Source organism: Nelumbo lutea, chromosome 7 (genome assembly GCF_056320005.1).
Source record: "Nelumbo lutea isolate HS-2025 chromosome 7, American lotus-T2T, whole genome shotgun sequence".
NCBI lineage: Eukaryota > Viridiplantae > Streptophyta > Magnoliopsida > Proteales > Nelumbonaceae > Nelumbo > Nelumbo lutea.
This window is the reverse complement of record NC_142690.1, coordinates 49,980,131-49,995,363: the sequence shown is the minus strand read 5'-3', so window position 1 is coordinate 49,995,363 and position 15,233 is coordinate 49,980,131. Positions and strand designations below refer to the sequence as shown.

The following is a 15,233-nucleotide window of genomic DNA, read 5'->3' as shown; positions in this document are numbered from 1 at the left end:
TTTATACTATGATATATTCATATATAGGATTCAGTACCAAGAGAAAAGCAAATACCCGTTGTTGGGAGACAAGGGACCTGTAAGCTTTTACATCTTCATCGCATTTCCAATTCACACTTTGATAGTGGTCCAACTCTTTCTAGATTGATGTCAGATCTAAGTAATATACTGAGAGACTCTTTTCCTCCTGCTTACAAGTGGATGATTTGGCTTGCAATTGGTATATCTTTGCATAGTGGCTCTACTTTGAATAGATAGATTTTGCTTGTTCCCATATTTCACAATCTGTTTCAGCCCACATAAATGCCTTTCTCACTTGTAGCAGCACGGAAACCAAGAGCTACAACATCACCATACCATTCTCTTGATCCCACTTTGAGTCTTTGGTTTCTTCACTTTACCATTGAAATACCCTATTTTCCTCATCGCAGTAATATAGAGATTGATTCTCCCAGACCATTCAAGGTAATTTAGTCCATCAAAGGGAATTATAGCCATAGGGAAACTCATATACAGCCCCCATTCATTCCATTTTGACCTATAGAAACCCCAGAAGTTGCATAATCTTCAAAGGACATGATTCAGCTCACTATTCAGCTTTAAACACACACCCAAGGATCCCTCCTGACACAGATCAGTCCTAGAGACACACCAGAATGGCAGCCCACATGCACACAATACAGTCTGGACACAATCTGGACACAAACCAGCCCTAATTTTGCCAAAAAAAAAAAAAATTCCAGGTTGATTTCAGGGCTGAACAGACTCAACAGCAGCAGTCCACCACACTTCCATACTATTTAATCACACCAACCCCCAGAAGAGACGACAAACAGTGCTGTCACACCAATAAAGGTCAAAAGCAGGTCATCTGTGACCTACAGAAATTCCATTCTCAGGCACAAGGATCACCTGATCCACAAAGAAGTGATATGAAAAACATAGTACTTTCTCACAGCATTCAGCTGTCTTAGTTCATAGTTTTTTCTTGGTATACGACCAAGAGGAAGGGAGAAAAAACATAAAAATCTGCTGTGTCAGTCATAGGTTTGTCCTTTTGATCTCAATCTGGAGAAGATAGAAAGATGAAGGAGAAAAAAGTTGTTTGATCTGCTCTCAAGCCCTGTAGTTTCACTCTGATACCATATTAGCAGTAAAAAATGGTAGAAATATGGAAGAAGAGAGGAGAGAGAGAAGAGAGAAGAGAGAAGGGAGAAAAGAAGAGAAAAAGGTTGAGAGGCGAAATCAGTTCTGGCGGTGCCAGATTCTATTCGTATATATAGGGTGCCAATTAAGGAAAAAAAGGAAAAAAGACTTTATGCCCTTGTGGCACTTACAGTACAGAAACTAGTTAATTATAAATATAGAAATTAACTATTCTAACATTATCAAACACCATTTGATTCATGTGAGAAACTAACTATTCTCAAATGAACTTGTCTGGGCTTGCCTTGAGAAGCTTGATCAGGGGTTTGGGGCAGAGGCCCTGGCCCAACCATTATGATTGAAAAGGCACACAACTGGGATTAGGCGCAAGGCACCCCAGGTGCAGGTCTTTTTATATGTGCCTCACTTGTGCATCTAGGCACAACTGAGGTGCACCTTTTAAATTACTGATAAGACAGAAATCTTGTTTATCATGAACAAAAAATATGGTGTGTTTTGTATGGTTCAGTCACATTAATCAGCTATATGGTGTTGCATAATATTCTCTTGTTATACTTTGATTTATTTGTTTATTGATATTTGGGCAATGAATCAAAATTATTCAGGTCAATCTTTTTCTGTATTGATACTTGGTTCCTGTAATTACAGTCACATTAATATACTATATACAGCAATGTCATTTCTCATGGAAAATTTGGCTTTCTGGTTTTGAGTTACAAGAAAGATGCTGGAAAAATGTGGTACAAAAGAAATTTTAAAGAAAAGGTTCAAAATTTTAAAACATAATTTTTTTATACCATTTCAACCTGGAGTTCAACTAAGACAACTTATTAAGAGCACATGCTGCATATAAAATCTTTAATTAGACAATCAAACTATGCCTTTGTTGAAATAGAAATGGTTAACTGGGTAATGACTTTTTGCTTCCTTTTGATATGGTAACCATGCCAGCAATCTTCGTTGTCCAATTTCCTTGGTCAGCTTTAAAATTTTGTAGAGGATCCAAGGCAAACATAGTATAAAGTTTAATGATTTCATTTAAACTATGGCAGGTCAGTGTCTTTCCAAACAACCCCAGAAAAAGGAAAAGATACTCAGAATTTACTGTAAAGCATTTGTTCCCAATCCTAAGCTCTCTCCAACAATCTTCAGCAAATGGTTCTGCTCCAGAGATGACAAGGTTGGGACGGAACCTCATTGGATCAACATGAATTGGTTGTCCATTACTAGATTTTTGCATATCTGCCATCACAAAAGACACTTGATGAAGTCACAGGACCAAGTTGACTACAAATAGAGGTAGAATCACATTGGACCAACATAAATTGGTTACCCATAGCTAGCACTTTTCAGTAAATTATTGCATCAATGAGAGGGAGTGAAGCTTCATAAAGATGTTTACATTTGAAAATTTATAAATATAGTCTCCAATCCATGTCTAATTTGTACAATTTACTGAATTCTTTTAACTAGTAAGAAAGATAAAAAAATGTCATGTAACGGAGTCAATACATCTGTGAACATATAACATTGTGTACCCATACTGGTAGCTGGAAATTATATGACATACAGTTGTTCACTACTTAAAGATCAAAACTATGTGACCAAAACATAGGTTGTTACATCTGGGGATCAATAAATATTGGATGGTTCTAGAATGTATAATACACTCCACCATCATGGCTGTTGGATTATGTGTATATGGCATTCATTAGTTTATCTGTGTGACACCTCGGTTACCACCTACCTAGGTGGTTATCCACTCCTGAAAATAATCAATACTTTTCTAATGAAGCCCTGTGAACAGCTTGAACAAAAGTTTGTCCATATTCTTTTCCCTTTTATAGATTGATTTCATTTGTTAGGAAGTGGGAGAGAGAGAAAAGAAAAGAAAAAGCATTTATGGTTTGGTTTTAGGAATTAAGATATTCTAATGTAAATTTGTTTTGGAGGGGCAGAGCTAGAAAAAGAATTATTGATAATTTTAGGAATATATCAATATCATGAACAAAACAGTACTGGAAATATCTATGCATCCTTGTACTAGGATTTGAAGAAAGAGCTGTTGAAATATGGGAAAAGAGTATACTTGAGAGACATACTTATCATTAATCTGCTGTTGAGCTCAGAGACACTCTCCTGGGAAACTAACAAGAATTGAGCTTCATTGACAAAATTCAACCTGCTCTCAACATCTCTGCATGTACCAGTATGGCATTTATTCATGTAACAGGGATCCTCTGAACTGGAGAATCTTAATAAGGTGCATGGTCGACAAATAGCATTGCTAAACCACATGTCAACTTCATTATCATAACCCTGCACTTCATATCTGTTAAAATAACCATAAGATTTAAGACAGTGACATGACAATTCAATTATGAATTAAGAAGAATTAATTTGAGTGACAATCAATACATAATGACACAGATGCAATCAAACCCTTCCGGTAGGTCCCATTCTTCTTTTAAAATTTGACTTAAAAATTGTACTAATGGTATAACAAACTAATAATAATGTCTAATAGTTTTCTTATCCATTACAGGAACTCTGACAATGGCATACTATAACAAAATTTCAGTAGGTCAAGGAACTGAAATGGGCCCAAGAAAAACCTTTTACAAAGCTAAATTCACTATAGAATAGGACCCTCTTGCTAATGCAATATCCTTCATCTCCATGAAAACTGAGAAGAACAAGAACAAGGTCTTCAAATCCAAGAAAAGTCCCAGTGTTTAGGCCATGATCAACTTAGCAAATGGCAGGACTTGAGATTCTCATTGGTTAAAGTTACAGAAATGGTAGCAAACAGAACCATGAAAGTATGAATGGAAGAGGGAGCATACCGAATGAATTCAATGAAACCAATGATTAGGGTAATCTTACCCACCCAAATAATCATGGATGACCCCCGACAACCTACCAACTCCTCCAGCAGAATTAGTCATGAAGGCGAGCATCTCAAAGGAGAAGTCCACATCACAACCTACACAAAAGGCATGAAAGGAGTAGGATGTAAAGGTAGGGGCTTCTACAGTTACCACAACATTGCAGATGCAACATGATACTCCTACATCCATGAAGATTAGACCTTGGGTCTTGAACTATGGTCTCTAGGTGCAGACTCTTACCTTTGGGGGATGCAAGTTATTTTTAACAAAAATTCTTCTGAAAAATCAAGGAGAATCTTCATCAACTACTTGGAAGAGTACAACAGACCACTGGAATCCCATGCCCCATGAAAGCCACCTTGGTAACACAAAATGCCCGATGAAAAGCCCATGCTCAATACACATCTTTTGGAGCAAAGGCTCAACTTTTGTCAAGTTCAGATAATTCATCAAGTTCAACTTTGAATTATCAAGTTGGACAAATATACAAAGACCCTGGCTCAATAATTCAAAATGAATGTTTGGATGAATTGTCATCCCAAGTTCCCAACTAAAATGAAATTTTGTCATCTCTTCAGTACAAGATCAAGAACTAAATTCCATGTCAGTTAACTGGCACAACAAGTTTAGAAGAATAAAACAGAGAAATATAGAAAGGACTAGCCAAGAAAGATGCTGGAAGATCACTGGCTGCACAGATTGTGCTCAAGCTAACACCTAGAAAAATACTAGGCAAGCTGCACCAACTTCCATCCCTAGGACTAAATCAGGATGAATACAAATCCAGCAACAATAAAATCTAATCCACTTATTAAAAATGAAGTACAAATCTAATCAGTTCTCTAGAGTTCACATTGTACTAAAATCCTTTCAGATTTTTGGATTTAAGCCAAGATTAATCTTTAAAACAATTAAGGAAACTAAAATAGAAGAAAAAATATAGAGAAGAGAAGAGAAAGAGAAGAGAGAACTGTAGAACACAGGGTTGAAAGGAGGGACAGAATCTGATAGTTCTGCCTCCGCCACTTCTATTTAGTATTTATAGGTTATGCTTATTACATGGAAAGGACAGATCTGCCCTTAGTATTTACATGACAAATAGAACAAAATAAAACTGAAATAAATCGCAACTGAAATAACAGACTGACCACCAACTAACCCTAGGATGATTAAAACACATTCTACCCTACGAACACAGCGGGACCATAGCTGTGGGGCCCACATCAGTGTTCTCTACACTCCCCCTATCATTCCCAACTTGGATAGATCCGCCTCTAACTTCTTCCTTGGTACAGCTTTGGTGAGGATATCTGCGAGCTGGATGTTGGATGTGATGTACGGGAGACACACTTCTTGTGATGAGACCCTCTCTCGTACAAAATGTCAATCAACTTCAATATGTTTAGTTCTATCATGCTGCACCGGGTTGTGTGCTATATTAATAGCCGCTTGATTATCACAATACAGCATCAGGGGCTTCTCATACTCAATACCCAACTCCTCAAGTAGTGATCTCAGCCATAGGATTTCAGCCACTCTGTTAGCCATTGACCTGTATTCAGCTTCAGAACTAGATCAGGAGACAACACTCTGTTTTTTACTCCTCCAAGAGACAAGGTTACCTCCCACAAGGGCACAATATTCAGAGGTAGACCTTCTCTCATCAACACTCCCAGCCCAATCGGCATCCGTATAGACCTCCACCTTCATGTGATTATTGTTCTTGAACAGTATACCTTTACCCGGGCATCTCTTCAAGTATGCTAATATTCTTTCTGCTGCAAGAAGATGTGTGGTCCTAGGAGAATGCATGTACTGGCTGACAACACTAACTGCATAACTAATATCTGGCTGAGTGAGGCAGAGATATAGCAGCTTTCCCACTAATCGTTGGAACATAACTTTGTCTTCAAGAGGCTCCCCACTCTCTGCACTAATCCTGTGATTCTATTCAATGGGTGTATCCGCAGGCTTGACACCAAACTTTCCAGTTTCTGCCAACAGATCTAGAACATATTTCCTCTGAGAGACAAAGATCCCCTGTTTGGATCTAGCAACCTCAATACCCAAAAAATACCGTAGTGCACCAAGATCTTTCACCTCAAACTCTTGATGAATGAATTGTTTGAGAGACTCAATCTCATGACTATCATTTCCTGTCACCACAATATCATCAACATATACTGCAAGTAATGTCAGGGAGGACTTCACCCTCTCGATGAACAGTGTATAATCTGACTGGGCTTGTACATAACCGAACTTCCCAAGGAGGCAGCCGCATGTAAACCACTTCCTGCAGGTCTCCATTCAAAAAAGCATTTTTAACATCCATTTGGTACAAGGGCCAAGTGTGGCTTGCTACAAGAGATAATAGAACTCGAATGGTGGTCATCTTGGCTACCGGGGCAAAGGTCTCTGTTGAAACTGAAGAGAGGATAGGAGACTTGTGTGTTTCAGCAATGAGGGTTCTGAGAAGAGTCTTATCGAACTGTCTCTATCTCAGCCCTCTAACACAGTTTTATTAGATATTTGAGTAATTACAAGGAGGCCCTTAGTTGGGCAGAATTTACAAAGAATAAAAAAATAATTTAACATTGATAGGATGGACCCAAAATAACAAGAAGAATAAAACAACAACCTATGGGCCATTCGGCCCATCTTCTCTACACTCCCCCTCAAGCTGAGCATAGATGTTAATCATGCCAGGCCTGCTGGTATCATGCTGAAGTTTTGCCTTGGGAATGCCTTTGGTAAGAAAATCTGCCAACTGTCCTTCAGATGTGATGAAAGGAAGACACACTTCACCCGAAGAGACCCTTTCCCTAATGAAGTGTCGATCAACTTCAATATGCTTGGTTCTATCATGTTGCACTGGGTTGTGAGCAATGTTGATGGCAGCCTGATTATCACAGTATAACATCATTGGATTGTCATATTCAACTCCAAGTTCTTCCATCAAAGATTTTAGCCATAACAATTCAGAAACCCCATGTGCCATGGCCCTGTATTCTGCTTCAGCAGAAGACCGAGCAACAACCGATTGTTTCTTGCTTCTCCAAGAAACAACATTACCAGCTATCAAGCTGCAATACACAGATGTAGATCTTCTGTCATCAATGTTCCCGGCCCAGTCAGCATCGGTGTAAGCTTCAAGTTTCATATGACCATGCTTGGCAAACAGAATACCCTTTCCTAGGGAGCCCTTCAAATAACTTAGGATTCTCTCTACAGCTGCCAAATGAGTGTCTCAAGGAGCACGCATGAATTGACTAATGCAACTGACTGCATATGCAATATCTGGCCGAGTCATGCATAGATACAAAAGTTTCCCAAGAAGTCTCTGAAAGATTCCTTTGTCTTCTAACAATGTCCCTTCTGAGGCTGAGAGTTTATGACTCATATCAATAGGAGTAGCAGCTGGTCTAGCACCCATCTTTCCAGTTTCAGAGAGCAAGTCAAGAACATACTTTCTTTGGGAGATAAGGATCCCATCCTTGGATCGAGCCACTTCTATGCCAAGAAAGTATCTCAATTCCCCCAAATCTTTAATCTCAAACTCTGTATGGAGAAAAGATTTTAGATCATGAATTCCTGAGGCATCATTACCCGTCACTACAATATCATCTACATACACAATGAGGTATATTGCCAGAGGTCCACTCCTCTTCACAAAAAGAGTATGATCGGACTGTGTCTGCACATAACCAAAGTTAACAAGTGCTGTTCTAAATCTCTCAAACCATGCTCTAGGGGACTGTTTTAGTCCATAAAGAGATTTCTTCAGTCTGCATACCTTCCCTTTTATATCAGTTCCATACATCCCTAGAGGAAGAGACATGTAAACCTCCTCATGTAATTCACCATTCAGAAATGCATTCTTCACATCCAATTGATAAAGGGGCCAGTCAAAGTGAGCAGCTAAAGATAGAAGAACCCTCACAGATGTCATCTTGGCAACAGGTGCAAAAGTCTCTAAAAAATCAATCTCATATGTCTGTGTATAGCCTTTTGCAACCAGCCTGGTCTTGTACCTTTCAATGGTACCATCAGCTCTGTATTTGATAGTAAAGACCCACTTGCAACCAATAGGATCCTTCCCTTCAGGCAAATCCATCACTTCCCATGTGTCATTCTTGTGTAGGGCATCTATTTCAGATTTCATAGCATCCCTCCACTCTGGAATCTTAAGAGATTCTGACACAGACCTGGGAATAGAATGAGAAGCAACAGAAGAGAGATAGGCAAAATATGGAGGTGAAAGCAAAACCGTAAGAAAGGTGCTTGGAAATGCAGTGTGCAGTGCACTTCCGTTTTCCTTTTCTAACAGCAATGGGAATATCAAGGTCAGGGAAGGATGAATCCAAAGGTGCTGAACCAGTACCTGTTGTCTCTTCTGTGACTAGAAGTGTAGGAGGCTCATGTGTTGTAGGAGAAACAACCTGCACATTTCTGGATCTTTGCCTTTGATACACCTTGGGATTGAGGACAGGACGAGGAGGTAGGGTACCAGGACAAGGAGAATGGAACAACTGATCCAACCTTGATTCATTTGAGGAAGAGGCAGACACATCAAGGGACTCAACAGGGACAGGAAGAGGAAGAGCAAACACCTGTGTCAAATTCTCCCCCTGTGGACAATGTCCTTCTGGAGAGGAACCATAAAAAGGGGAAGACTCATCAAAGGTGACATCCATTGAGACATACCGATTGCTAGACTTTGGATCAAAACAGCAATAACCCTTCTGTTTGGGGGAATAACCAAGGAAGATACAATTTTGGGCTTTGGGTTCAAATTTATGCCTTTGGACACTTGGAACATGTACATAACAGGTGCAGCCAAAGACACGAATAGGAATAGGAAAAAGATCTTTGTCCGGATGAAGAAGAGCGAAGGGAGACTTAAAACCCAAAACCCTAGATGGCATGCGGTTTATGAGATAGGTAGCAGTAAGTATAGCATCACCCCAAAACCTAGTAGGAACATGTGAGGCAAATAAGATACTTCTTGCAACCTCAACAATATGCCTGTTTTTCCTCTCAGCAACCCCATTCTGTTCTGGGGTCCTAGCACATGAGCTTTGATGAATAACTCCCATGTCGGAAAGATAGCAGGATAGGTTTTTCTCAAAGTATTCTTTTGCATTGTCTGATCTGAAGATTTTAATCCTGGTATCAAATTGGGTTAGAACAAATTCATGGAATTGTTTTACAAGTCTTGGGACTTCATCACGGGATTTCATCAGGAATATCCAAGTGAATTGTGAAAAATCATCAATAAATAGGATAAAATATTTGTAGCCACCCATGGAGGGTAAGTGGTAAGGCCCCCACACATCAGAATGCACAATATTAAAAGGAACAGAAGATCTTTTATTTCTCAAAGGATACTTGCTTCTACAATGTTTTGACAATTCACAAGACTCACAATGAAGACTGGACAGACTAATTCCCTTAAACAGTTCAGGGAATAGATGACTCAAAGCCAAAAAAGACAGATGACCAAAATGACAATGACACAACATAATCTGACTAACAGACTCTGAAGAGACAGATCCAAGAGCAACATTCCCAAGATGATCAGTGCATTGTCCCGGAGTATCAAGCAGGTATATTCCGTTCGCCTCATGGCCACTCCCAATCACTTTCTAAGACTCCAGATCCTGAAAAACACAGTAGGAAGGAAAAAAGGTTACACAACAGTTTAGTGATTTGGTTAAACTACTCACAGACAACAAATTTGTATTTAGTTTAGGTACATGAAGGGAAGAAGGGAGGTACAAGGAATCTGTAGCCTTGATGGTTCCCTTACCAGAGATAGGGGCAAGTGAACCATCAGCTAAAGTGATTTTATCACGTCCAGGAAGTAAGTCATATGAAACAAATAAGGTAGACAGATTGGTCATATGATCAGAAGCACCTGAGTCAATAATCCAAGGTATCTTGAGATTACCTGAAGAAGTAGCATGATTAGCAGAAGCCCTTATACCTGAATGAGCAAATGCTGAAGTAGTAGATTTTCCTGAAGGGTCGGTAGCAGAGGTCACATCACCCAGCTGACTGATCATCTTCCCAAACTTTTCATATTCTGCTCTCATGGCTGCCAACTGTGCAGAAGCAAACATCTCTTCACTATCTGGCCCGGCAGCTACATTTGCACTTCCTAATCTTTTACTATCATATTTTTTCTGAAACCTGATGGGAACAAGGTTAGGATGTAACTTCCAGCACTTGTCTTTGGTGTGCTTCAGCCTCTTGCAGTACTCACATACAACTTCTTTCTTTCCTGTGCCACTAGAAGTTCCAACATTCCCTTTAGGTTTAATCCCCATATTGGCGAAGTGATCATTAATATCAGCCCCTTGAACCTGTACAACCCTCCTGCTCTCTTCACTACTCACCAATGCATAAGCTTGTGACAAAGATACACACTCCTTGGAAAGAATATTCTGTTTTGTGATATCATATTCCGGGTTAAGTCCGGTTAAGAACTCAAATACCCTGTTTCTTTCAACCAGTTTCCTGTAGGTCTCTGCATCATTGGTGGTGTCCCAGGTTACAGCTTCTATCAAGTCTATTTCTTGCCACAAAGACTTCAAAGTTGAGAAGTATATAGATAATGGTTTCTCCCCCTGTCTCAGATTCTTCACTTCACTTCTCAACTTATAGGCTCTAGCCACATTTAGTTTTTGGTAATAGGTTTCAGCAACACTATCCCATATTTACTTTGCTGAATTCATCCATAGATAGTGCTGGCTGATCTGTGGCTGCATTGAGTTCAAAGCCACCCAATGACAGTGTAATTTTCTTGCATCCACTTCTCGTAGGATGGATCATCTTCTGGGGGAGCCTTCTTACTCCCGGAAATGGACCCCCACTTTCCTCTACTACAAACATGAATCTTTACTGATTGTGACCATGCCAAATAATTAGTTCCATCTAGCTTAACTGTGGTCACAGTCAATAAGGAATCACTTGGAGTCCCCTGACCCAATCCATATTCAGCACCACTTTTGTTTTCAAGCTCTGAGGAGTACATCATGTAAACACTCCAAATATGATTTCAGATGACTTCTACAAGTATGCTGGATAAGAGCAAGCAATAACTGAGTTCAGCCGACCACAAGGAGACAACACACTGAGTTCAGCCGACCACAAGGAGGCAACACACTGAGTTCAGGCTTCAAGAAGAAATCAGAAACTCTTAGGCACTGTGCACTTAGCCGAAGTACCTTTTCAAGGTTGTACACTCAGCCAAGAAGAATAAGTACCAATCGGTATTGCTGAATAGGCCTTTTCACAAACACAGTGTGGGCAATAGAGACAACCCCACTGTCAAAGAAGAGAAAAGACCCCAAAACCTATTCGTACAGTCCTCTAAAAACTGCCGAACAAGAGTAACAATACACAGCCTTGTTACAAGGATGTTTCGGCAGATTTTAACAGTCCAAGAAGAAGAGAAAAACAGCCCAGAAATTTCTGGGTTAAACCAGATTTAATGGAGATGAAGGTAGTACAGAACAGCTAGGATTTTCGAACACTTCAACAGTCCAAACACAGTCGAAGGTAATGTAAAACAGAACCAGAAAACTGAGCACAACTTACAGTTCGAGCTTCAGCAGTCCAACTTTCAGTTTGAGCTTCAGAAAAATAACAGAACCGAGTTGTTCCCCTTCCCTTTTTTTCTTCTTCTTTGATTCATCCTGGTCACCGAACCCCTTCTCCAAGAGATTCTAGTCTTGGGCTTGTTCAATGACCTCCAAGAATCAGGCAGTACGTGACTAAGCCTCCAGCCCTAGGACGTTCAAGTTCAGATATGCTCTGATACCATGTTGAAACTGAAGAGAGGAGAGGAGACTTGTGTGTTTCGGCAATGAGGGTTCTGAGAAGAGTCTTTTTGAACTGTCTCTATCTCAGCCCTCTAACACTGTTTTATTAGATATTTTGAGTAATTACAAAGAGGCCCTTAGTTGGGCAGAATTTACAAAGAACTTAAAAAAATAACTTAACATTGACAGGATGGACCCAAAATAACAAGAAGAATAAAACAACAACCTATGGGCCATTCGACCCATCTTCTCTACAAGTAATCTATACCATAAGTCTGGGTGAACCCTTTTGCAACTAGCCGAGCTTTGTACCTCTCAATGGAGCCATCCACATTGTGCTTCGCAGTAAATACCCATCTACATCCAACTGGTTTCTTTCCTTTGGGCAGATCAACTAGCTCCCAGGTGTTATTTTTCAACAGGGCATCCATTTCAACTTGCATTGCACTATTCTTGGAATAGAGACATTGGCAATGGAAGTAAGATAGGACCTGTAGGAGGGAGATAGGCGATCATAGGATAAAAACTGGGAAATGCAGTGGGCTGTAGATGTGGTACAATGCTGTTTCCCTTTACGGACGGCAATAGGAAGGTCAAGATCATCTGCAGGAGGTGAAGTGGACGGAGTCTCTGTGGGTCCTGGGACTGTAATACCTAGACTTGGAGCCGCAGACGAGATTGGAGCTGGCCTAGACTACTGATGACCGGGATCAACCTGCCTGCACCGCCTGTGATAGACTCTCAACTCCTGATCCCTCTGACCACCCTCACTATTGCAGCCCTCATCACCCAATGGAATAGGTAAGGCAACAGCTCCAAAAGTATTAACCTTACCCTCACTGCGCTCCCCCTGAAGAAAAGGACCCAAATCCCTACTCTCACTGCTCTCCCCCTGAGGAGAAACCCTCGGATAATAGGGTGTCTCCTCAAAGAAAGTGACATCCATGGAGACAAACTTCTTCCCTGAGACAGGATCATAGCAGCAATAACCCTTTTGAGTTTGTGCATAACCAAGAAAGATGCATTGGAGGCCTTTGGTTCAAACTTGGAGTGATGGGTCCGAGAAGCTGAACAAAACAGGTGCAACCAAATGTTTTAAAGGAAAAAGGGGATTTCACATCAAGAACCCAGGAAGGAACCCGATTAATAAGATATACCGCCTTGAGGATAGCATCACCCCAGAAGCGAATAGGGACATTGGAGGTAAACATAATACTTCTAGCTACCTCCAAGATGTGCCTATTCTTCCTTTCTGCAACCCCATTCTGCTGAGGTGTATGAAGGCAAGTGCTCTGGTGGATAACCCTATGATTTAGAAGGTAACATGCCAATGGCTTAGCAAAGTAAAAGTATCCCTTTGCACTATCAGATCTAAGAACTTTGATCTTGGCATCAAACTGGGTTAGTATCATTTGGTGGAAGTGTTGGGTCAGAGCTGGAACCTCATCTTGTGAACGTATAAGATAAACCCAAGAAAACCGGGTATGATCATCAACAAATAACAAGAAGTATTTGTACCCATCCATAGAAGGAATGTGATATGGCCCCAAAACATCAGTATGCACAATATCAAAAGAACTATTACTCATTTTATTACTCAAAGAATAAGATTTTCTATAATGTTTGGCAAACTCACAACTTTCACATTTCAACTGGGATAACTCAACAGACTCAAACAAAGTAGGAAACAGACTCTTTAAGGACCGAAAAGACAAACGACTTCTTATCCACTGACTCTTCCTGACGAGAACTCTCCCTGAGCAGATAGATCCCATTCGTCTCACGGCCAATCCCAATCACCTTCTTCGTCTCCAAGTCTTGAAAAATACACCGGTCAGGGAAGAAAGTTACTGAGCAGTTCATATGTTTGGTAATACTACTGACTGAAAGAAGGTTAGTATCAAGCTTAGGAACATGCAAGACAGAAGACAAGGAGATAGCATCCGATAGCTTGATGTCACCCTTGCCAGAAATGGGGACAAGAGATCCATCAGCAATATATACTTTATCCCTACCAGAAGACAAATGATAAGTAGTAAACAATGAAGGCAATCTAGTCATATGGTCGGATGCACCTGAATCTATTACCCAACAGGGTTCAGTAGTACCTGGAGCTGAGGCATGGTAGGCTGAGGCTCGAGTACCTGAATGTGCGAAAGCAAATGTGGCAAGAGCTGATGGTGACTGAGGTGGCTGAGATGAGTTCCCAACTTCCTTTTCCAACTATATTAGAGCAGCCCGAACTGCAACTAAGGTCTCTAAAGGTGTGCCTCTTGTGCCAGACGAGGATGCTGAATCAGTATTCACGGCCACATGAGCATTACCCTTCTTGCTTCTCAACTTTGCCGGGACCAAATGAGGATGCAGTTTCCAACATGTTTCTTTTGTGTGTTTGGGTTTCTTACAATGCTCACATACCACATCCCTTTTATCTTCCTTCTTCCTGTCCCTTTCTAAATCATCCCCTGATTTGGGTTTAATAGCTACAAGGGCTGGTGTAAGAGGCTGAGGTTGCATCATGACTTTCCTCCTGGTCTCTTCACTATGCACTAAGGAGTATGCCTGGGAGAGAGTCACACTATCTCTGGTCAATATCTGTTGCCACACAATATCATACTCTGAATTCAGGCCTGCCAGAAACTCAAACACCCTGTTTGTCTCGACTTGCTTTCTATAGGTTTGTGCATCTTTGGGACTCTCCCACTCAAGAGTCTCTAGGTGATCAATCTCATGCCACAAGGACTGCAAGGTAGAGAAGTAGACCGAAACCGGTTTCTCTCATTGTTTAAGAGTGTTCACTTCACATTTAAATTCATATGATCTAGCAACATTAAGGGGTTGGGAATGAGTTTCTTTCATAACATCCCATATCTCCTTGGTTGTCTTTGCCCACAAGTAATTTCGGCTGATATGAGGCTGCATAGAATTACACAGCCATGTCATAACCAAGTAGTTTTCCTGGACCCACTTGGTATACATGGGGTCTCCCTTGGAAGGTTCTTTCACATCTCCCAAGAGATACCCTAATTTACCCCTTCCCCCAATAGCCATCATGACTGGTTGGGCCCATTCCAAATAGTTTGATCCATCAAATCTTACGGTTGTAATCTGAAACCCTGTCCCAGAAACACTACCATAACTGTTGTTCCCAAAACTACCTTCTGCCTGATTTTCAAACTTCATTTCGGTCAAAGACCAGTAGTCTCAAAAATTAGGGTTACTACAATCGAAGAACAGCACTTGGACAATCAATCACAATAAAAAATCAGTATAGAACCAATCTGTATTCATTATATATGTGCATGAAACCAGTATAAGTCTGATCTGAAACCAATTAGCAAACACAACA

At 40.5% G+C, this 15,233-nt stretch overlaps 1 protein-coding gene across 7 annotated transcripts in view; it reads right to left on the bottom strand.

Annotated features, from left to right (window-relative positions):
- The window catches only part of ABA3 (molybdenum cofactor sulfurase (LOS5) (ABA3)), a 131,517-nt gene that overhangs the window by 26,573 nt on the left and 89,711 nt on the right, over nt 1–15,233 (bottom strand). For 6 of the 7 annotated variants that reach the window (XR_016102535.1, XM_088956002.1, XM_088956003.1 and 3 more), the window contains 2 exons: nt 3,270–3,499; nt 2,273–2,409 (listed from right to left, as the gene is read on the bottom strand). Coding sequence is in view for 5 of the 7 variants with exons in the window: in XM_088956002.1 (XP_088812128.1) it covers nt 2,273–2,409; nt 3,270–3,499 (367 nt within the window). In the remaining 2 variants the exon portion in view is untranslated. The remainder of the gene's footprint in view (nt 1–2,272; nt 2,410–3,269; nt 3,500–15,233) is intronic. The other variant, XR_016102536.1, reaches the window with a different exon arrangement.